The sequence below is a fragment of the Salvelinus fontinalis genome, chromosome 33 (assembly GCF_029448725.1).
Source record: "Salvelinus fontinalis isolate EN_2023a chromosome 33, ASM2944872v1, whole genome shotgun sequence".
In the NCBI taxonomy this organism is placed as follows: Eukaryota; Metazoa; Chordata; class Actinopteri; order Salmoniformes; family Salmonidae; genus Salvelinus; species Salvelinus fontinalis.
This window is the reverse complement of record NC_074697.1, coordinates 39,279,955-39,302,239: the sequence shown is the minus strand read 5'-3', so window position 1 is coordinate 39,302,239 and position 22,285 is coordinate 39,279,955. Positions and strand designations below refer to the sequence as shown.

At 45.3% G+C, this 22,285-nt stretch overlaps 1 protein-coding gene across 4 annotated transcripts; it reads left to right on the top strand.

The window, feature by feature from the left end:
- Window positions 1-216: 216 nt before the first annotated feature.
- LOC129832219 (hypoxia-inducible factor 1-alpha-like) lies at window positions 217-21,057 on the top strand. Of its 4 annotated transcripts, none has more exons than XM_055896111.1 (15): window positions 217-375; window positions 5,516-5,703; window positions 5,888-6,042; window positions 6,967-7,051; window positions 7,150-7,265; window positions 9,112-9,299; window positions 11,083-11,189; window positions 14,957-15,104; window positions 15,241-15,446; window positions 15,734-15,873; window positions 15,995-16,087; window positions 16,229-16,359; window positions 19,190-19,301; window positions 19,477-19,600; window positions 19,793-21,057. In XM_055896111.1, exons 1-15 carry the CDS (start codon window positions 344-346, stop codon window positions 19,852-19,854), a joined length of 1,887 nt encoding a protein of 628 aa, XP_055752086.1. In that variant the 5' UTR covers window positions 217-343; the 3' UTR covers window positions 19,855-21,057. The 4 variants fall into 4 exon arrangements, with proteins under 4 accessions (XP_055752086.1, XP_055752085.1, XP_055752084.1 ...); XM_055896110.1 differs by having other exon boundaries at window positions 5,885-6,042; XM_055896109.1 differs by lacking the exon at window positions 217-375 and adding an exon at window positions 3,033-3,372.
- The last annotated feature ends 1,228 nt before the right edge of the window (window positions 21,058-22,285 follow it).

Genomic DNA, 22,285 nt, shown 5'->3' with positions numbered 1-22,285 from the left:
TGAACAGACTTTGAGGTACGTTTGGTGGGTATAGTTTTAAAGCAGTGTGTGACGTATTTAAAGTGCCGGTCCCCAACCCACCATCTCTCCGTTTTTGAACTGGTCGTTTCAGAACCGCACCTTGTCCCTTTAATTGAGCGTTCCAGTACGTTTTTTCTAACTGAACGCATCCCTGTTGTTCATGCGAATCTTCCCTCTCATTGGCTAGAATGTCTGCCAAGGCGGAAGCCAGTCGGGATGAGGCGTTGTTGTTAGAGCTTTCTCGAGTCAAACAGTCTCAGCATAGAATTTAACAATAATAAAACAAATCAGAAGTCTGATCCTTGAAGTTTAAGTGTTTAATATGAAAACGAAGGAAGAGCCTGTTGGACAACGGTAAGACATTTATAAATTAGTTATACATGTGCGTTTTCGGTTTCAATTAAACATCGTCGACATATTACAACTGTTCTCATAGCCTATTGTCTGCCGACTCAAATAACTTGGACATGCGCACGAATGTAGAGATACGAGATATCAAAAAGTAAAATCTATTTTTTTTCAATTTCCCCCCAGTCTTCTCCCAGGGGCGTCATGCACCCAAATCCGAGGGGGCACAAAGTATGTGCATTTTCAAACACCTGAAACGGCTTTTTACTGCAATCTAGGGCCCAAAATCTTGCTTGCCTTTCTGAAGTCTACGAACCTTGCCAGCAGGCATGTGTAGCACATGGGGATGTGTGAAACGTATTCCTCAGCCACTTCAGACTTTAGCTAGTTTTTCAAGTGCCGCTGACTGATAAGGTGTTTTAGGGTGGCGGTCATGTGTGCTAGCAAGGCAGAGGTCCAGAGTTTGAGCCAGGTATGGTCCAAATCGGGATGAAGTGGTACTAGTTAAGCAAGCAACGTGACATCCTTTACACATGCCAGCTAAGATAATTGGACAAGCTAGCTACTCTAACTTGATTGATAGCCTGAAATGGCTTCTTGGTACCAAGTTATGAGGTTGGGATATTGGAAACCTAGCTGGGCTAGCTTAACCCAACTTGATCAAATTGTGGCTAGTAGTATTACAGAGAAATATGTATTTTTTTTACAGGACAAATCTGAGGGGGCCCTTACCCCTGTGCCCACTATGGGCATGACACCTCTGTGTCTCTGCATTTAGATCTTGGCAGTGGAAATTGTGCAACAACTATTAGACAACCTTATTTAAGTATATATTTTACTACATAGTTTTGTTTGAGAGATTCTATATAGTTTAGGATAGGATTGAGCCTATCCAATTCACACATCTCAATATCAACTCATTTTGAGGCAGGATTAAATGAAGAGCCTAGTAAACCTGTAAAGTGTGGGGTTGAAGACGTCATTGACCTTATTCCAGGGGGGTAGAGAGGACAGGGTGGGTATAATTTGTGGAACGTTCCAAAAGGAATTTGTTTAAAAAACTTTGTAAAGTACAAGGTTTCCAACAAACAACGCATACAAAGTAGCATGATCAATTCACCTAGATAACTAGCTGCCGAATAGGCATCAACCCACCACGTAGCTTATTCTTAATGTTTGTCCATAGGCTCCAGAGTGAAGACAGACATTTTTCGGAATAAACGTGGTGAGTGAAAAACTTAATGAAATAGCCCACTCCCTACCCGGTATCTTATTCTGCCGCTATACAACTTTGTATGTGTTGTTTGTTGGCAACCTTGTTATTTACGTTTTTGGAACAGATTCCTGTTGGACCGTTCCACAAATTATACCCACCCGAGAGGACATTTTCCATTGGTTTTCATTCATGTTTCCCAGGTCAAATTGAGACTGCCTACAGTCAGTCTTGCTGTTAGGACTCCAATTGCCATGGGTCACTTCACGTAGCCTACCAATATGCCGGGCGGTGTAAATGCTCTGACGCTGCCCAAATGCTCTATCTAAATATTGATACGCCTCGCTTTCGATCTACGGTTTTGGAACCCTTTGGAGCCTACATTTTATATCGACGATAAATTATTTTCAAAAAGTAAAAGGTTAAAGAGAGGCCTAGTTCAGTCAATCTATATTTGGGTCGATTTACCTTAACCTTGAGATGTCTAAACTGAAGACCCACGGTGACAATATATTTTTAGGAAATTTCAGCTTGCAGTGCAGCATTGCTAACATCGGGTTGGCTGTTTACATTCATGACATTTGACGATGCGGACTGTGGCAGAAGTAATAAATAGATTGTTGTGGATTCTGTCACCAGGGACCTTGAGACACAACTCAAGTTCAGGGTAATTAGACCCAAATATAGATTTTGACTAAACTATGCCTGAACAACACATTTTATAGGGCTCTATCCTGTTCCTGTGGAGGGCTAAAACAGTCACACACACTTTTTTCCCCACAGTGTTGAAGTCGTCAGGCAAGCTCAGTGGGTCAATATTTCATTTCAGTGATTCCCCAACATCTTGTCAACATGTGCACCAAAAAATGTAGCAGATATCTCATACCAATCTGTCTGTATACATGTTTATCCTTAACAAGGCACATGTGTCCTTTAGGTGTCAAAAATCTCTCAAATGTCAACTTGTGTAAAATATTTCCATTAATTCCTGTAATTTATGATAGTATTTGTATGGCCAAAATGGCATTCCTTGATATATACAATCATTTTTTCATTTTGTCTTGAGTGTTTGAGTTTAGGTCAATATATGGTCAAAAACCTCTCCAAATATAATTATGTTTTTAGACATATTCACAAAATATCTTGCACTCTCTTTTGTAAAATCGGTGATACTATCAAGAGCAGTGTGTGGTTTCCTTTTTCCTTCATAATTTCAAAAGCCAACAGTCTGGCTGAGAGGCTCCAGCTCACTCAAATACCCCTCCCCCACTCTAGCTTACCAGCCACTGAGCTATGAAAATCCCAGGAGCAGAAAAGGAGCTGACTCCATTGAACTGACCAATCAGCAGTCAGGGGGCTTGGCAGGCAGTGCACTCTAACCCCTTAAACACAACAACTGTTACTTCAAAAGCAACTAGTGTATTATGGGACCGTATGGGTAAGCTGCAGTATTGCTGTGAGATAGGAGTGTGACGTCTTTGCCTATTTAATCTCAGGGTCTATACAAGACAGGAGATAGAAGCACAATCCTCTATTGACAAACAAAATATTATTTTGCATAGTGTGGGCTGTAGCATTTACTTTTAAATTGTTTGAATAATTGAATAACAATCAATCATGCACAATGCGCGGCCAGTGTTGGAGAAATGCAGAAAACCGCTCATCTGTAGCCCAAACCGTTCAAAACTAAAGACCGGGGCTGTAAATCAAGCTGCTTCACATACACCTAAAATAACTTTGCGGGAGCAGGTGGGAGTCGGACAAGAAGTCAGCGGGAGCGGGTGGACGCGGTATGAAAAGCAGCCTGAGCGGGATATAGAAATCAGTCCCGTACTGTACTGTATTATCTACTGTGGTGTACTTTGATGTCCAAACTTGTGAAACATAGACTTCTATGATTGGTTCAGATTTTGTCTGGACCAACCAAATTTGGTCTTGCTTGGTAACAGAGCTCATTAAAATAATAGCCAGTATGTAGAATAATACCCAAATATGCAAAGGAGGATATAGCATATTATTTTTAATTTTTTTAATTTTTTAAAAATAATTTTCTCCCCTTTTCTCCCCAATTTTCGTGTTATCGAATCGCTAGTAATTACTATCTTGTCTCATCGCTACAACTCCCGTACGGGCTCGGGAGAGACGAAGGTTGAAAACCATGCGTCCTCCGAAGCACAACCCAACCAAGTCGTACTGCTTCTTTAACACAGCGCGCCTCCAACCCGGAAGCCAGCCGCACCAATGTGTCGGAGGAAACACCGTGCACCTGGCCCCCTTGGTTAGCGCGCACTGCGCCCAGCCCGCCACAGGAGTCGCTGGAGCGCGATGAGACAAGGAAATCCCTACCGGCCAAACCCTCCCTAACCCGGACGACGCTAGCCCAATTGTGCGAGACTCTGGTGGCGCAGTTGGCACTGCGATGCAGTGCCCTAGACCACTGCGCCACCCGGGAGGCCAATATTGCATATTTCTATTGTTTTGTGTACCTATTTAGGATACACCATGAAGAGAATGACATTCATATACATAATTATGCATTTCTGTGTTGTACAGATCAGGGACCCATGATGAAATTACATTACCGTATTTCTGTTACCAGGTGTAAATCCACGTTACTTACTGTAGTTCTGCACATACCTTTTGAATCTTTTTGAAAAACGTGGTCACATAAAAAAACGGAGGGAGATTTTATCAAAATTCTGTTACCAAACTTTGTATCTGCACAGTTGTTCCAGTAATGTTTTTTGTTGTTGTAACATTTTCAATGTAAATTGTTAAAGGTAGTCCTTGTGCGTAGAGTTGTATGGTTTGTTAAACTTTGAAATCAATGTTTTTTTGGCATACATTTTAAGTGAAAAATCAAAATTCTTTACCGTGGAAGTGCCCTTATGTTGCCTGTTACTTAGGCTAATACTTTGAGATCACATATCTGACCATATTAAAATCAAACCGAGCACGTTCTGTCACACCCTGGCCAATGACGAAACGCATTACTCTCACTTCATATTACCACAGCTGGTAAGGATCAATTACAGTTATTAAATAATCAATTACATTTTCTTTGGAGTAACACAGATTGTGAGATGCTAAGGGACTGGGAGAACTCCTGAACCGTTTCACCCAGCCTGCAGTCATACATGGAGATACACATTGCTTCTGTTTAAACTTCCTGTGAAAAGCCAGGGGGAAAGAAGTGAGGGCACAATCTCAGAAGCTCTCTGAGACTATAGAGGACAGAGGGACAATGGAGGACACGAGGGGGGGGTCTGTTGATTGGGGTCAGATGCAATAAACGGGTTAACAGAGCCTGCCTGTATCCCCGTGGTGCGAAGGAGGAAGCTAAGGGGAGGGAGGTAAGAGGAGATTAAGGGCTGTGGTTCAGGGAGGATCGTTTCCTTGCCCCCTCGCAGACACAGTGTGAGACTCGGTGAACACTTCAACTACACAAAGAGAAAACAATTTAGGAAATACATTTTTGTTCCATCTGTTTGTATGTGTGAGTTTGAATATTTGCCTATTTGCTTGTTCGGTTATGGAGGTGTGATAGAGTAAAGAGAGGATCAGAGACGTTTGATGAAGAAGAGTAATAAACAATGTTTGAATTTTGTTTGTCTGAGAAGGAAGTGAATATTACACTGTAGATAGTAAGTGGATGTTAATGATCTGGTTTGACTTTGTATACACAATGACTGACTTCACAGAAAAAGTATATTGAAATGTGTGTTGAAAGGGTTTTGGGCGTTTTGTGATTTGTTAGAATTTCGCACATCGGAAAATTGGATTACATTTGTGAACGCAAGAAATCACAAAGGATTTATCTTCATGAACGAACACCTCCTCAGTATGCCTTGCTCCTACACCGCCTTGGTCTGTTCTACTTCTCTTCCTGATTCATCACTTCCTCACCACTCTCTCCCTCTTCCCTGTGTCCAGGTCGAGCACGGCTCAGCGGAAGGTGCGGTCCCGGGACGCGGCGCGCTGCAGGCGGAGTCTGGAGACGGAGCTGTTCTACGAGCTGGCCCATACCCTGCCCCTCCCCCGCAGAGTCTCCGCCGACCTGGACAAGGCCGCCATCATGAGGGTGACGCTCAGCTTCCTTCGCATGCACCACCTCCGCTCAGGTGGGCTTCCATTGGCCAGTCATGTCCGTGTCCTGTGAATGGTTGAGAGCCTACTTTCTGTACTACTTTCCAAGTAATAACCAACTCCCAAGATCGTGGTAGTCTAGACCCTTGAGTCGAAAAGGTGGTGACATGATGTAGGACGTGTGTATTTTCTAATGACGTGGGTTTTATGTCGTAGCAGGGGATACGAGTGAGGAGCGCGTCACAGATGGGGACGAGGACACGATGGATGGGTTCTACCCCCGGGCGTTGGCAGGCTTCATCATGGTGATGACAGAGGAGGGGGATATGATTTACCTGGGTGACAGCGTCGACAAACACCTGGGCATCCAACAGGTACATACAGCCAGCCGCACATGGTCTTGGTAACATCAGGGTCATGGGTTTGATTCCCACTGGGGCGATCCATATGAAAATGGATGCACTTGCTGTTGTAAGTCTCCTTGGATAAAAAGCATCTGCTTAATGGCATATAGTAGTACTATAGTAATATACAGTTCCACTGCTGTTGTGTGATTTTGTTTACAGTCAGTCTGTATCCACGAAGCTCTAATTGAGTATAGTCAAGTAGAATTAATCCGTTATAGACTTACTAGAATGTCGACTGCAGACTTGATACAAAAAGTGGATTCTCCCACTTAACGCATGGCAACGAGTAATGTTAATAATATTCAGTTATTAATATATGTTTTACAACGTTTTTATTCATGGCCTTTGATGAACAATTTGGTTGTCCAATTGGTTAGTTTTATGTTGCATAATTGATTTAACGGTTTGAAATCATGAGGCTTTTTGGTTTTTCAGTGTCTGACGTGAGTTAAAACACACGTGATATGTGTTCTTTATGCATGCTTCCTTTTCTTCCTTCAAAACAGGCTGTGGTCTGAGAGCCCGCAAGTTCTACAGAAAAAAACAAGTCACCCCCCTTCTTAGCTTATCTTTCTTTTTATTATTTGACATGCAGGCTTGCAGTATAATCATAGCCATTACAAATAATCATCCCACAATAGTGAAATGGGAGCTAAAAGTTTATGGTCCCCTAGATTACCCCGCGGAACAAATTTAAAAGTCTAGTTGGTTGGATTACCAAGAAAATGCAGACATCATCATGTTTGTAGAAGTTAGCAAATAGATGCAAGCTACGAAGCACCAGGTGTGATATTCTCAGATTTGCAGTGCAGCTTTTCCTAATCTGCAGTTCATGGAAAAGGCGCCTGTGTGGCATTGTATTGACATGGTTGTATTATTGTTGTTGTCCAGCTGGAGCTGCTGGGCCAGAGTGTGTATGACTTTGTCCACCCATGTGACCAAGAGGAGCTACGGGATCTCCTGGTGCCTAGGCCAGGTGAGACAAACTACCCTTTGTGTGTGTGTGTGTGTTCATCATGCATGCTCACACAGAGCTATAGGCCTAAAGCCTGGGACCTATTCTCTCCATCCCAGGTGTATTCAAGAAGAAACCAGTGCAGCAACACACAGAGATGACCTTCTTTCTCAGGATGAAGAGCACTCTGACTGTTAGAGGGCGCACTGTCAACATAAAGTCTGCCACCTGGAAGGTACGCCCCCCCCCCCCCCCCCCCCCCCCCCCCACACACACACACAGCTGAGCCCTAATGAGCCACCAACACCCCAATCCCCGTACACCTGCGTATTCCACACCTACATAGGGCGTTAGGCTTGGGCTGTATACCGGGGTATTTTGAAATATTCTATATCATCAATACCGTTAACTATTTGTAGCTTGTTTTTTCATAAATGTGAATATTTTTTTTGAAATAAATACCTGCAGTCAACTTGTGCACTAAGTTAATAGATAAAGCAGATCGCGTCCTTCATTTTGCCCGTTTCATTATTTTTTTCATTAAGAAGTCGTTCCCCAAAGCAGTTGATTGAGCAGGTCAAATGTTATGTTGGTTTACAAAGAGCACACTGAGCAAATGGAAGCTTTGTGACATGACGTGAATATCGATTTTCACACTTGAAATGCACAACTAATGCTTGCTAGCAAAATATCTTATAACTATACATTTGACTATCTAAGATGTGCCATATCAATTCTCTTCAGCTCTGCATTTGGTTTGCTAACTTCCTCTCTAGCTAAGTTGCTAGCTTTCAAGATTTACAGCAGAGACGATCAATCCTCTCCTTGATCAAGATCCCCGTTGTCTAATATTTATTTTGTGCATGCAGAAAAATAGTAGCCTTTTGAGTATAACTCTATGAGCTGGGCTGTGTGTTCTTGCGATTCGTTTATGTCCGATTGCGCTTGTTAGCATTTAGCTAGTGTCCGCTATGGAGAGAGAGCGCATACAAGGGGCTGCTATAACGGTAATACCATGTACCCCGCTATGGTACAGGATTGGTATGAAGGGAAAGGTACAACTGACTAGGTATCCCCAACTGAAATGCGTCTTCCGCATTTAACCCAACCCCTCTGAATCAGAAGGTCTGGATATTGGCCAACCCTGTTCGGGCCGTCTTTCACCATTCAGTGAGCTTCATATGTTGCTGTTACCAGTGGCGTTGCTAAGACATTAGCGAAACATCCGAGCTATAAACATGAGATGTGTTTTGGATTCAGAAGGCCAGGACACTTAATCCAGCTGAAAGGTTAGGTAGGACAGTCTGGCTGGCCTAGATATCAGGGATCTGTCTCCATTCTAATGATGAGACGTGGGGATTAACCATATCTCTCTGGTTTATGAGTCTGGTTCTCTATTTAATCCAGCCTGCCACCCTGCCTTACTTTCTTTCCTATTGGAGCGACTATCATTGGTAGCATATATGGTGTCCCCTCACCTTCATTTCTCTCATTTCTGCTTGGCTCAGTGTCCAGCATCGAGAGGTTGATCCAGGGGATTACAGCTTTATTTTTGTTTAATTTCTGTTGTTTTTGGGGAGTACATTTTTTCGACCTTTTAAAAATACTATTTTCCCTAACCTTAACCCCTAAACCTAACCTTAACTTAAAACTCTAAACTCTAAATAGGCTGCCATTTGGGATGGAGCGTTCCTCTTGTATAGAATAATCCTTACATTCCTTTATTTTCTTCTAACACGCCATGTCAAGTCCCACTGTGAATGTTGCTTAACATAGTTATGTCTGCCCTGAATTGTCTCTGCAACAGGAATGGGCAACTAGCGGGCAGCCCGTGGCACAGCCCCCATTTTTTTAAAGGCCCTCGTATCAATTTCCATACAACAAAAAAGCGCGCCAATGCGTCCCCTCATGATGAATTGTGATTGTTTTGGTGCCCCCCACCCCCATCAAAGTTGCCCATCCCTGCTCGACAACATTCACATTGGGACTTATTGGTTGTGTTGCTCATGCATGTGCCCTGTTATGTAAATATGGATAGTCATGGTTATCAAACTAACCTTCCTGCACTCTGTGGCTCCCAGGTGCTGCACTGTACAGGCCACATGCGTGTGTGCTGCAGTGACGAGGACTCGTCACCTCCTGCAGGCAGCTTCATGACGGTGCTGTGTGAGCCCATCCCCCACCCGTCCAGTGTGGAGTTCCCTCTGGACCGCAGTACCTTGCTCACTCGACACAGCATGGACCTGCGCTTCACACACTGCGAGGGCAGGTGAGGCTGAGCAGACACACACACACACAGGGTGAATTCATTGCGCCAATTCTGTAGCAAAACGTTTAGTCTGTTGAAAAACCTTTTGCGACAGAAACCATTTAATCCAAACACTCTTCAACGTGACGTATAAGCTGTTTCATTCTTAAATGGAAGTAGTTCATTTAAATGTGCTAGTTTCCACAAGTTGCCGTTCCAATATGACAAGTCTGAAGTATTGGGCACAAGCTGCACATCTATAAATGATCAATTCTTCCATGCTCTAAAGCAGGGTTTCCCAACCACCCTCCTGGGGGCACCTTTTGGTTTTTGCCCGAGCACTACACAGCTGATACAAATAACCAAGTCATCATCAAGCTTTGATTATTTGAATCAGCTGTGTAGTGTTAGGGGCAAAACACTAAAACGTGCACCCAGGAGGGGGGCCCAGGACCAAGTTTGGGGAAACCCTGGGGCTCCATCCAAATCTTTCCAGAAAGAGACACGACTGAACAACAATTTTCATTTGAGAACAAAACGTAACTCAACAGCATTTGAAGTAAACAGTTTCGGTTGCAAAACGTTTTGCAATAGAATTGGCCGTAATGGATACACCCATGATTAAACGAGACTGAACGCTACACTCACTTTTAGGCTAATACACACATGCACAGCAACAGAAACCTCGCACACAAACACACACCCACATACACACTCTGTAAAGGGGATTGTGAAAGGAATAAAAGCAGGGGTTGGAAACGGTTCAGGGAAAAGAGTGAACTAATTAGAGGGAAGGAAACAGAACCGGAAACGAAAGTGATCTCTAGGGTTTTAGAAAGAGAAAAGTTATTTTAAAATCATGAGAAACGGGTAATAATAGGAATTTATTGATTTTTTTATAAAGAAAAATCAAAAATAATCACTATCTATTATATAATTCTGTTATTCAGTGAAGTTCTGATGCTAGTAATAGCCTAAACACATTCCAAGTCATGCCATGATGTTCAGGACATCAAGCCACCTAAAAGTTCACCCCTCTGTCTCGATCTCTCCCTACCCGTTATATTTTGGTTCCAACCCCTGAATAAAAGAGAAGAGTAGTCGCGGTTATAGTCAATCATAAATTAATTTGGTTTCATACAAGTTTCAACGGGAGACAGCCTCCAGCATAGAAAAGGTCTGCCTGGCCTCCTCGGAGAAGGCCCTTATATCCACTATCAGCAGACAACTGTTCTGTCTTCAAGGTCACTAAATCTTCTGACTCCAACTAAGACCGTAGCCTTAGCCACTGTCGACACAGATTACCAGAAAGTATACCATCAGCACTTAAACAGGTCAAAGGTCTAAGAAGTAAAAGGATATCAGTAGTCAGTTACAACATAATTATAGACTAACAGAAGAAAACTACTTAACCAAACATAGAGTTAACATGGGGGTACATGGCTAATTCCGGCTTCACCTCCCAGAGGAATGCCTCGGTCCACGTCTCTCCGCTTATACAATTATATTTAGAACATATCATTAACAAATCAAGTACAGAAAATCATGAATTAAATATTTTCCCACTACACACAAACAAACAGACCGCTGGAGATGGCCATCCCCATACCATGGGAAAGTTTATAACCATTGTTTGTTGCCTACTCTGTGGGGCTTATTACAATAACTCATAACTTAATCTGCTGGGGTAAATGAATCATTTTCTACCATTCCCTCTTGCAAAACTACCATACTGCATCATCGATGGGTTGTTGACTACAAGCTGACCTCTGACCCCCTCCTTCTGTATCCACTGTGTTGCCAGGGTGGCAGAGCTAGTGGGATACGAGCCAGAAGATCTGATTGGCAAATCTGCCTACGAATTCCATCATGCCCTGGACTCGGATCATGTGACCAAGAGCCTACACATCCGTGAGTCTCTGAGCAGGGTGTGTGTGGATTGTAGGTGGAAGGGCCCGTGCTAAAACATTGGTTTCACCGAGCTAGTCTCCTTTGTAACATTATCATGTGACATATAACAGTTCCGTGAGAGTCAGTGTAACACTGTAAGGCGTTATGCCGGCGAGTGACACATAAGTAAAATGACTCTGTGTGAGTACTGGGGACGACGTGTTGTTGTGACAGCTGTTGTCAGGCGGATTGCTACTGCTCAGCCTTTCCTCCTGAGTGTCTGGGAAGCAGACTGAACAGTAAGGACAGAGGATTGGACAAATACAACTACTGCTAGACTGCGTGAATACATGGGGTGTTTCTCAATTTGCGTACTACTGTGAGAAGCGCTTACACTCCCCCTACTGTGTTGCCTCACGCTGCACCTCCCATTCACTGAAACCTTCTTTCAGCCAGCAAAAATAGAGACGAGACCACACAGGCAAAAATGACCTAAAAGTATTGTTGTGCAAGGTAGATGTCAATTCTTTGTGGGAAGCTAGCTAACAATTGTTTGTGACTATTGGGCTAGCTAACAGTAGTGTCAAGTGCAGCGTCTGTTTGCTCCTCATTACACACCACGGACCAACAAATATTCTTTACATCAACAACATAGGAATCACTACAAAGCTTATAGTATGACCTCTTATACACTATATTAGGCCCAGCCATTGGAACTTTGGTTTTCCTAGATATGGCTACTATATTGTGATCACTACATCCGATGGATCTGGATACTGCTTTAAAGTAAATATGTGCAGCGTTAGTAAAGATGTGATCAATACATGTGGATGATTTCATTCCTGTGCTGTTTGTAACTACCCTGTAGGTTGACTGATAACCTGAACCAGGTTGCAGACACTGGTTACAGTTTGAAGCTTTTTCTTGAGTGGGCAGCTTGATGAAAGCCAGTCCATATTTAAATCACCCAGAAAATATACCTCTCTGTTGATATCGCACACATTATCAAGCATTTTACACATATTATCCAGAGACTGACTGTTAGCACTTGGTGGTCTATAGCAACTTCCCAGCAGAAGGGGCTTTAGGTGAGGCAGATGAACCTGTAGCCATATTACTAGTATTTATATTAACAGTATTTAACATGAGATCCTCTCTAATCTTTACAGGAATGTGGTTCTGAATATAAACAGCAAGACCTCCACCATTGGCATTTCTATATTTTCTATAAAAGTTATAACCTTGTATTGCTACCACTATCGTCAAAGGTATTATCTAAGTGAGTTTCAGAGATAGTCAGAATATAAATGTCATCTGTTACTAGCAAATTATTGATTTCATAAACCTTGTTTCTTAAGCTATGTATGTTAACGTGGGCTATTTTGAGCACTTTTCTTTTGGGATGCTTACTTGTTTTCATTTGTTTACAGGGAAGCTTAGCAGAAGTAGATATGCTCATGTTATTTATATTAGTGCAGGGTGAGCTGCACACAGTGGACTTCCTCCTAGGGCACACCGTCTCAGTGCTAACAGTATAAATCTGGTTCATAGGCACATGATTACTGTATACAATAGCTGTAGGATCAACAGAGGCATTCAGGGCAGTAAGAGGGACAGATTAGGTTACTTACATTGTGTCTACCAACGCCGCTGGTGTAATGTCCATTTGCTGAAGCATTATGACAACTCTGCGACACAATGGTAGGGATTAACTGAGCTGGGCTTGGGTCATTGATAAGTCATTGTCTCAACACAGCCTTATAATGCTGTGAAAGGATCCAGGAACCCAAACGATTTGGGTGGATCCCATCCTCCTTATAAAATGTGTTTGGTTTCCGAAAGGTATCGGAATTGTCAACAAAAGTTACACACATTGAGCTGCAATAATATCACGTAGCCAGTTGTGAAGAGAAAGAATCCTGCTAAAGCGTTCAATACCGCGATTCAGAACCAGATATGATCAGAGAGGCCACAGGGCCAGATATGATCAGAGAGGCCACAGGGCCAGATATGATCAGAGAGGCCACAGGGCCAGATATGATCAGAGAGGCCACAGGGCCAGATATGATCAGAGAGGCCACAGGGCCAGATATGATCAGAGAGGCCACAGGGCCAGATATGATCAGAGAGGCCACAGGGCCAGATATGATCAGAGAGGCCACAGGGCCAGATATGATCAGAGAGGCCACAGGGCCAGATATGATCAGAGAGGCCACAGGGCCAGATATGATCAGAGAGGCCACATGGCCAGATATGATCAGAGAGGCCACAGGGCCAGATATGATCAGAGAGGCCACAGGGCCAGATATGATCAGAGAGGCCACAGGGCCAGATATGATCAGAGAGGCCACAGGGCCAGATATGATCAGAGAGGCCACAGGGCCAGATATGATCAGAGAGGCCACAGGGCCAGATATGATCAGAGAGGCCACAGGGCCAGATATGATCAGAGAGGCCACAGGGCCAGATATGATCAGAGAGGCCACAGGGCCAGATATGATCAGAGAGGCCACAGGGCCAGATATGATCAGAGAGGCCACAGGGCCAGATATGATCAGAGAGGCCACAGGGCCAGATATGATCAGAGAGGCCACAGGGCCAGATATGATCAGAGAGGCCACAGGGCCAGATATGATCAGAGAGGCCACAGGGCCAGATATGATCAGAGAGGCCACAGGGCCAGATATGATCAGAGAGGCCACAGGGCCAGATATGATCAGAGAGGCCACAGGGCCAGATATGATCAGAGAGGCCACAGGGCCAGATATGATCAGAGAGGCCACAGGGCCAGATATGATCAGAGAGGCCACAGGGCCAGATATGATCAGAGAGGCCACAGGGCCAGATATGATCAGAGAGGCCACAGGGCCAGATATGATCAGAGAGGCCACAGGGCCAGATATGATCAGAGAGGCCACAGGGCCAGATATGATCAGAGAGGCCACAGGGCCAGATATGATCAGAGAGGCCACAGGGCCAGATATGATCAGAGAGGCCACAGGGCCAGATATGATCAGAGAGGCCACAGGGCCAGATATGATCAGAGAGGCCACAGGGCCAGATATGATCAGAGAGGCCACAGGGCCAGATATGATCAGAGAGGCCACAGGGCCAGATATGATCAGAGAGGCCACAGGGCCAGATATGATCAGAGAGGCCACAGGGCCAGATATGATCAGAGAGGCCACAGGGCCAGATATGATCAGAGAGGCCACAGGGCCAGATATGATCAGAGAGGCCACAGGGCCAGATATGATCAGAGAGGCCACAGGGCCAGATATGATCAGAGAGGCCACAGGGCCAGATATGATCAGAGAGGCCACAGGGCCAGATATGATCAGAGAGGCCACAGGGCCAGATATGATCAGAGAGGCCACAGGGCCAGATATGATCAGAGAGGCCACAGGGCCAGATATGATCAGAGAGGCCACAGGGCCAGATATGATCAGAGAGGCCACAGGGCCAGATATGATCAGAGAGGCCACAGGGCCAGATATGATCGGTCTTCTATTAGTGTCTAGCAGAGAGTCAGTCAGCTCTTTTACAATCCAGTTTCAACTGTTCAGAGCTGCCCTTCATAATGTCATTAAAACCCACATGGACACCTGACGTGGGACATTCGGGAGCAGCTTAGTAATGTCATTTACTCCACCTCCGGGAAAGGACATTGATTTATGAGCCGTGCTCAGCCTTTTAAGAGTGCTATAGTCAACTTGAAGTGTGCCTGTGGGTGTGTGCGCGTGTTTGTCTGTGTACATTGATATGTCCACTCTTCCCACCCATCCCAGTTCTGTCTAAAGGCCAGGTGTGCACCAGCCAATACCGTTTCCTGGCTAAGAGTGGGGGCTTTGTGTGGGCAGAGACCCAGGCTACAGTCATCTACAACAACAAGACCTCTCAACCAGAGGCTGTGGTCTGTCTTAACTTTATCCTCAGGTAATGCTCCACCACCTCTACTCTCATCTCCTTTTTCATGACACATACGTTCACCCCTTTCCATTTTCCCTACCCTACATAATCTCTTTCTGTCTGTCTCTCTCTGCCTATCTATCGCTCTTCATTTCTCTCTCAGTGTGGTGGAGCAGGCAGATGTGGTGTTCTCAGTAGAGCAGACTGGCTGTGGGCTGAAGAGTGATCCTGTCTCTGAGGCCTCAGAGGAGACCTTGTGTGACAGTGACAACAGCAGCAGTGGAGAGCTCTTCCAACAGCTGAAGGAGAACCCAGAGGACCTCCTCCAACTGGCCCCTGTCTCAGGAGACCCCATCGTACCCGTCACAGGTCATCCTCACACTTTAATTCACACCTTAGTACTGTACCATCTTGTGGTTAGTGTCTCCCCTGAGGTTGGGAGTTTGATCCCCGGGTCGAGTACCAAAAGATTCTAGCGCCTGAGGCGGACCTGCGACAGACTAGTGTACTAGTAGATCAAGCTGCCTCACGTGGCAGCCTCCTGCCCTATGGGCCATTCTGGCTCAGACAGGGCTGGCTTACTACATATTCATTCACTGTCATAAGTGCTCAAAAGACTGTTTATGTTTGCGACTTGTGTGTCTGTGTTTCTGCAGACTTTGCGGAGCTGTCGTTCAGCCTTCCATCAAGCCCTGACTCCGCCCCAGTTTTCCCACAGGACCTGTGCACCCCCGAGCTGTGGACGCTCCTCTCACCCATATTCGACAAGCCCACCTCATCACCAACACCAGCGCTGGTAAGAACTTTAGTTGATTCTTAAATGTCAGTGAGGATACAGTATCTCCTTAGAGTCTATAACATGTGAACCCGGTGTGTTCTCACTGATGAGAAGTCCACTATATATCTGTCCTCGTCAGATCCCCATTGAGGAGCTGCCAATAGAGGATGAGGTGGAGAAGTTGTTTGCCGTCTGTCCAGAAGAGGTCGTGCAGAAGGAAGACCAGCCTGAGGTACATGCAGAACACAGCCGAACACTTAATGATGAGCATAGTTCTTTCCTATTTCTTCAATAAGTCAAACTATTTTGAGAGGGAAATTAGGAAGAAGGAGCCTATACCTGTGATTGAGCAGTCTGTCTCCTGTGCTGGCAGGACATGGAAGTGGTTGATCTGGACATGCTGGCTCCGTATATCTCCATGGATGATGATTTCCTGCTCAGCGTCCAGCTCCCTGAGCCCCTTGACAGCCCCTCCCCAGAGCCCCCCACTGCTACCAGGAAACGGTAAAAATCTATTCTACTCTACTGAACCACTGCTGTCTGGGTCACACCAGTGAGAGAGACGAGACGCCCAGTTGGATTGAGTGTTGGAGTGACAGACAGTGGTGTTGGAGTGACAGACAGTGGTGTTGGAGTGACAGACAGTGGTGTTGGAGTGACAGACAGGGGTGCTGGAGTGACAGACAGGGGTGCTGGAGTGACAGACAGGGGTGCTGGAGTGACAGACAGGGGTGTTGGAGTGACAGACAGGGGTGTTGGAGTGACAGACAGTGGTGTTGGAGTGACAGACAGTGGTGTTGGAGTGACAGACAGTGGTGTTGGAGTGACAGACAGTGGTGTTGGCGTGACAGACAGTGGTGTTGGAGTGACAGACAGTGGTGTTGGAGTGACAGACAGTGGTGTTGGAGTGACAGACAGTGGTGTTGGAGTGACAGACAGTGGTGTTGGAGTGACAGACAGTGGTGTTGGAGTGACAGACGGGGGTGTTGGAGTGACAGACGGGGGTGTTGGAGTGACAGACGGGGGTGTTGGAGTGACAGACGGGGGTGTTGGAGTGACAGACGGGGGTGTTGGAGTGACAGACGGGGGTGTTGGAGTGACAGACGGGGGTGTTTTGGAGTGACAGACGGGGGTGTTTTGGAGTGACAGACGGGGGTGTTTTGGAGTGACAGACGGGGGTGTTTTGGAGTGACAGACGGGGGTGTTTTGGAGTGACAGACAGGGGTGTTTTGGAGTGACAGACAGGGGTGTTTTGGAGTGACAGACAGGGGTGTTTTGGAGTGACAGACAGGGGTGTTTTGGAGTGACAGACAGGGGTGTTTTGGAGTGACAGACAGGGGTGTTTTGGAGTGACAGACAGGGGTGTTTTGGAGTGACAGACAGGGGTGTTTTGGAGTGACAGACAGGGGTGTTTTGGAGTGACAGACAGGGGTGTTTTGGAGTGACAGACAGGGGTGTTTTGGAGTGACAGACAGGGGTGTTTTGGAGTGACAGACAGGGGTGTTTTGGAGTGACAGACAGGGGTGTTTTGGAGTGACAGACAGGGGTGTTTTGGAGTGACAGACAGGGGTGTTTTGGAGTGACAGACAGGGGTGTTTTGGAGTGACAGACAGGGGTGTTTTGGAGTGACAGACAGGGGTGTTTTGGAGTGACAGACAGGGGTGTTTTGGAGTGACAGACAGGGGTGTTTTGGAGTGACAGACAGGGGTGTTTTGGAGTGACAGACAGGGGTGTTTTGGAGTGACAGACAGGGGTGTTTTGGAGTGACAGACAGGGGTGTTTTGGAGTGACAGACAGGGGTGTTTTGGAGTGACAGACAGGGGTGTTTTGGAGTGACAGACAGGGGTGTTTTGGAGTGACAGACAGGGGTGTTTTGGAGTGACAGACAGGGGTGTTTTGGAGTGACAGACAGGGGTGTTTTGGAGTGACAGACAGGGGTGTTTTGGAGTGACAGACAGGGGTGTTTTGGAGTGACAGACAGGGGTGTTTTGGAGTGACAGACCGGGGTGTTTTGGAGTGACAGACCGGGGTGTTTTGGAGTGACAGACCGGGGTGTTTTGGAGTGACAGACCGGGGTGTTTTGGAGTGACAGACCGTGGTGTTGGGTGTTTTGGAGTGACAGACCGTGGTGTTGGGTGTTTTGGAGTGACAGACCGTGGTGTTGGGTGTTTTGGAGTGACAGACAGTGGTGTTGGGTGTTTTGGAGTGACAGACCGTGGTGTTGGGTGTTTTGGAGTGACAGACCGTGGTGTTGGGTGTTTGAGTGACAGACCGTGGTGTTGGGTGTTTGAGTGACAGACCGTGGTGTTGGGTGTTTTGGAGTGACAGACCGTGGTGTTGGGTGTTTTGGAGTGACAGACCGTGGTGTTGGGTGTTTTGGAGTGACAGACAGTGGTGTTGGAGTGACAGACCGTGGTGTTGGGTGTTTTGGAGTGACAGACCGTGGTGTTGGGTGTTTTGGAGTGACAGACAGTGGTGTTGGGTGTTTTGGAGTGACAGACAGTGGTGTTGGGTGTTTTGGAGTGACAGACAGTGGTTTTGGAGTGACAGACCGTGGTGTTGGGTGTTTTGGAGTGACAGACCGTGGTGTTGGAATGACAGACCGTGGTGTTGGGTGTTTCGGAGTGACAGACAGTGGTGTTGGGTGTTTTGGAGTGACAGACCGTGGTGTTGGGTGTTTTGGAGTGACAGACCGTGGTGTTGGGTGTTTTGGAGTGACAGACCGTGGTGTTGGGTGTTTTGGAGTGACAGACCGTGGTGTTGGGTGTTTTGGAGTGACAGACCGTGGTGTTGGGTGTTTTGGAGTGACAGACCGTGGTGTTGGGTGTTTTGGAGTGACAGACCGTGGTGTTGGGTGTTTTGGAGTGACAGACCGTGGTGTTTTGGAGTGACAGACCGTGGTGTTTTGGAGTGACAGACAGTGGTGTTGGAGTGACAGACCGTGGTGTTGGGTGTTTTGGAGTGACAGACAGTGGTGTTGGAGTGACAGACAGTGGTGTTGGAGTGACAGACCGTGGTGTTGGGTGTTTTGGAGTGACAGACAGTGGTGTTGGGTGTTTTGGAGTGACAGACAGTGGTGTTGGGTGTTTTGGAGTGACAGACAGTGGTTTTGGAGTGACAGACCGTGGTGTTGGGTGTTTTGGAGTGACAGACCGTGGTGTTGGAGTGACAGACAGTGGTGTTGGGTGTTTTGGAGTGACAGACAGTGGTTTTGGAGTGACAGACCGTGTTTTGGAGTGACAGACCGTGGTGTTGGAATGACAGACCGTGGTGTTGGGTGTTTTGGAGTGAAAGTGTTGCTGAATGTTAACGTTCCTAACTGTAACTTCCACAGGAGCCATGAGCAGGATGAAGACATGCCCTCCCAGCTGATGAGTCAGGACAAGAGACTGAGACACTCGGTGTCTCCCATCGAGCAGGAACTGCTTCTCAGCTACACCCTACTGGTGAGGAGGGGGTTTAGGGTGGGGTGAGGAAGGGGTTTCAGGTGAGGAAGGGGGTTTAGGGTGGGGTGAGGAGGGGAGGGGAGGGGGTTTAGGGTGAGAGTTGGGGAGGGTGTATGAAATTACTTAATGAACAATGATGTGCTATTAAAGTTGAAACTGTGTGTGTGTGTTTCAGGACTGCCTGGAGGATATAGACAGCCCAGAGTTGGAGCTGGGGCCACACACCCGCAGGCGGAGTCAACTGCTGACGGAAAGGGACCCCATCCTTGGGGAAGCCCAGGGACAATGTGACACTGCAGGTACAAACCCACGGACATGCGTCATGGTACTACTGTATCTTAGGCAAATATTTAGGCTTCATGTGTGGCATTTGCATGCTATGTCATACTGTACCTACCAAATGCACTCTTGCTAATATCTACTGAAATAGGTGATGACCAATCCAACTCAGTTCTCCTCCCCTTCCCCTTCTCTCTCATGTTCTCCCCCAGCCTTGATGAGGGACCTCTTCTTGTGCCGCCCACCTGACCCCCTGACCTCCTCTCTGACTTGAGGAAGCAGCTGCCAATCATCCCCTGCCAGCTGCGGAGTTCTGAGATCATGGCGCCTCAACAGGATTCACACACTCCCCAACCAGACGCGTGCATTCTCTCTGCCAGCGCCTCCAACTCAGACTTCGTCACGCTGGCCAGCTATGTCCACAACAACAACAGCCTACTATGGTTTTCTGCAAGGTGCCAGTAGCTTAAGAAACCTTGTTCCTCCTCTTCTCCCCACTTTGTATGTCTCATGTTCTAGGGGGCAGGTGGCAGTACTAGGTTTAGCCCCCCCTCCCCTCTCATTCAGGGTTGATAAAAGTGTTCTCCTCAGTTCTTGCGAACACTTGTAGACTTTAGTCTAAACACTACACTTGACCCAATGGTGCTTCCAAGGTCAGAACAGACTCAACAAACACACGCACAAATCAAGCTTAAGACACACACGTCCAGTAAATCTGAGAGTGGTGTTTTAGGACACAGCGACGACCCTTCAGTTGGTCTACTGTTCTTCAGTACGGTATGTGGACCTTTGGGTTTATTATTATGATATTATTTTGTAACAAACGCACAACGGTTGTAAGATATTCCAATATTACCTCAGAACGATCGTCTATGGGTCATTTTTATAAGGAAGGATCAAATGAATTACTAACATCCTAAGCCATTGCTATTGACCAGTTGGATGCAGTACTCAGGCAGTTGTTGCGTCAACAGATGAGCTGTATGTCAAGTACTCGACTGCCATCTCTTTCCAACCAAACAGGCAAATTATTTCAGTGGCATCTTTTTACTTAGTATTTTATATACTTTACATGCTAGACTTTAGAAAGAAAAAAAACATGTATTAAATGAATGTTTTGTATGCTCGCTTATGGACTATTATTGTATAAACCGCAGTGTTTTCGTTGCTTTTATCATGTATTTCTAGGTGGTGCAAGATCTTGTGTCATATTCAAGCAGTAATTATTTCTTTTCGGAATATGGTTGCTGTTTTGCAAATTCAGTGGATAAAATATCTGATATACGCCTTTTGAGCATTCATTTCACGTACTGTAGAAATGATTACTTAACATTACTTACTTAACTCTTATTAATTACACCCCCGTTGTTGTCTTTATTATGAATCTATTGTTTAAGAATACGAAAGATAATTGGTTTGAAGCACACAGGATTTATTTTACCTGCATGATTAAATGATCCTATGGTTCATCTTTATAGATTCATCAGAATGTGTTGTTTGTTCGCCCTGTATGATGAAAGAAGCAACATAGCCTTCTCACCTGTACGCTCTGTAGTGTAAACCTTGCCCTCCATATGTTTTTGGGGTGCCATTTGAGCTTTGGTTTTTTAAAGAATGTACTTTGCTTTTCATTACAAAATAATCTTCAATAGCAGGGTGGCATGGGGTTAACCCCCCCCCCCCCCCCCCCCACTTTAGGTGACTCCAATAAAATGATTGAAGTACATTGATCTAATAATTTTTAATAAACAGTGATATAATCTAATGAAGTTAGATCTATACACTTTTTAAAAAATATACCAATAGGGGAGCCGAAAGAGAATTTCTCTCTAATCAAGTGGATTATTTATCAGTTTATAATCAAGTAGTACAATTTATAGTGAGTATGTTTGGCAAAAAGTGTAATTATGCCCACCTATTTCCCTTCAAAATGTGTTTACCTACGGATGGCACATATCAGTCTTACCCCAACCTACCCTATAATGACGTAGGTCTACCACCATTTGTAGTTATGTAATTTACATATCATAATACTAATGTTTATAAATTTGGCTTTTATCATAACTTTCATTTTCAAAGACTAGTGTTTGTCTACTGTTTTGCTTATTATTCACTGAATAGGATATAAATGCACTTTTTATTCAAGAGGATTTAATGTAAAGAAATACTGCCATCTTGTGGTGTTTATGGTAGATTCATATTTTCGTAGTGCAGGTTGCAGCATGTTTCTTTACTTGATATTTAATAATGCTCCTTTGTTTCCCACCAAAAACCCAAGCTAATTTCGGAAACCCAGAACAAAAAAATCTCAGTTATGTTACATGTGTCTGTCCACGAGAGATTAGGTTACTTCTGACCTATTTTTATTAATTTAATGTAAAGTTTATGCAGTACCCCCAGACTAGTTATAAATTGTGTAACGGTGTAGTCTACACATTAGTCGCTCTAAACACAGCACACCATGTGTAAATGGCATCACCTTTAAGTTTGGCTGTGCCAAATAAGTTGAACATGTCATGAACATAACACCCATATGTATAATGGCCACAATAGTTACAAATTAACTGTCACTTTAGAGCAGAGGTGTCAAACATACGGCCCGCGGGCCAGATCCGGCCCACGAGGGGTCCAATCCAGCCCGCGGGTGGTTTGAGTAAAACTTTAAAAAATAATATACAGTATATATTTTTGGGGGGGTGGGGGAA

What these genes read in the sequence shown, in the direction of transcription:
- LOC129832219 (XM_055896108.1), top strand. Translation starts at nt 3,200, where the DNA reads ATGCACAATGCGCGGCCAGTGTTGGAGAAATGCAGAAAACCGCTCATC. An exon ending in CATGCACCACCTCCGCTCAG is followed by an intron (nt 5,704 to 5,884) that starts GTGGGCTTCCAT and finishes TTTATGTCGTAG; the next exon opens with CAGGGGATACGAGTGAGGAG. An exon ending in CATCACCAACACCAGCGCTG is followed by an intron (nt 15,874 to 15,994) that starts GTAAGAACTTTA and finishes TGTCCTCGTCAG; the next exon opens with ATCCCCATTGAGGAGCTGCC.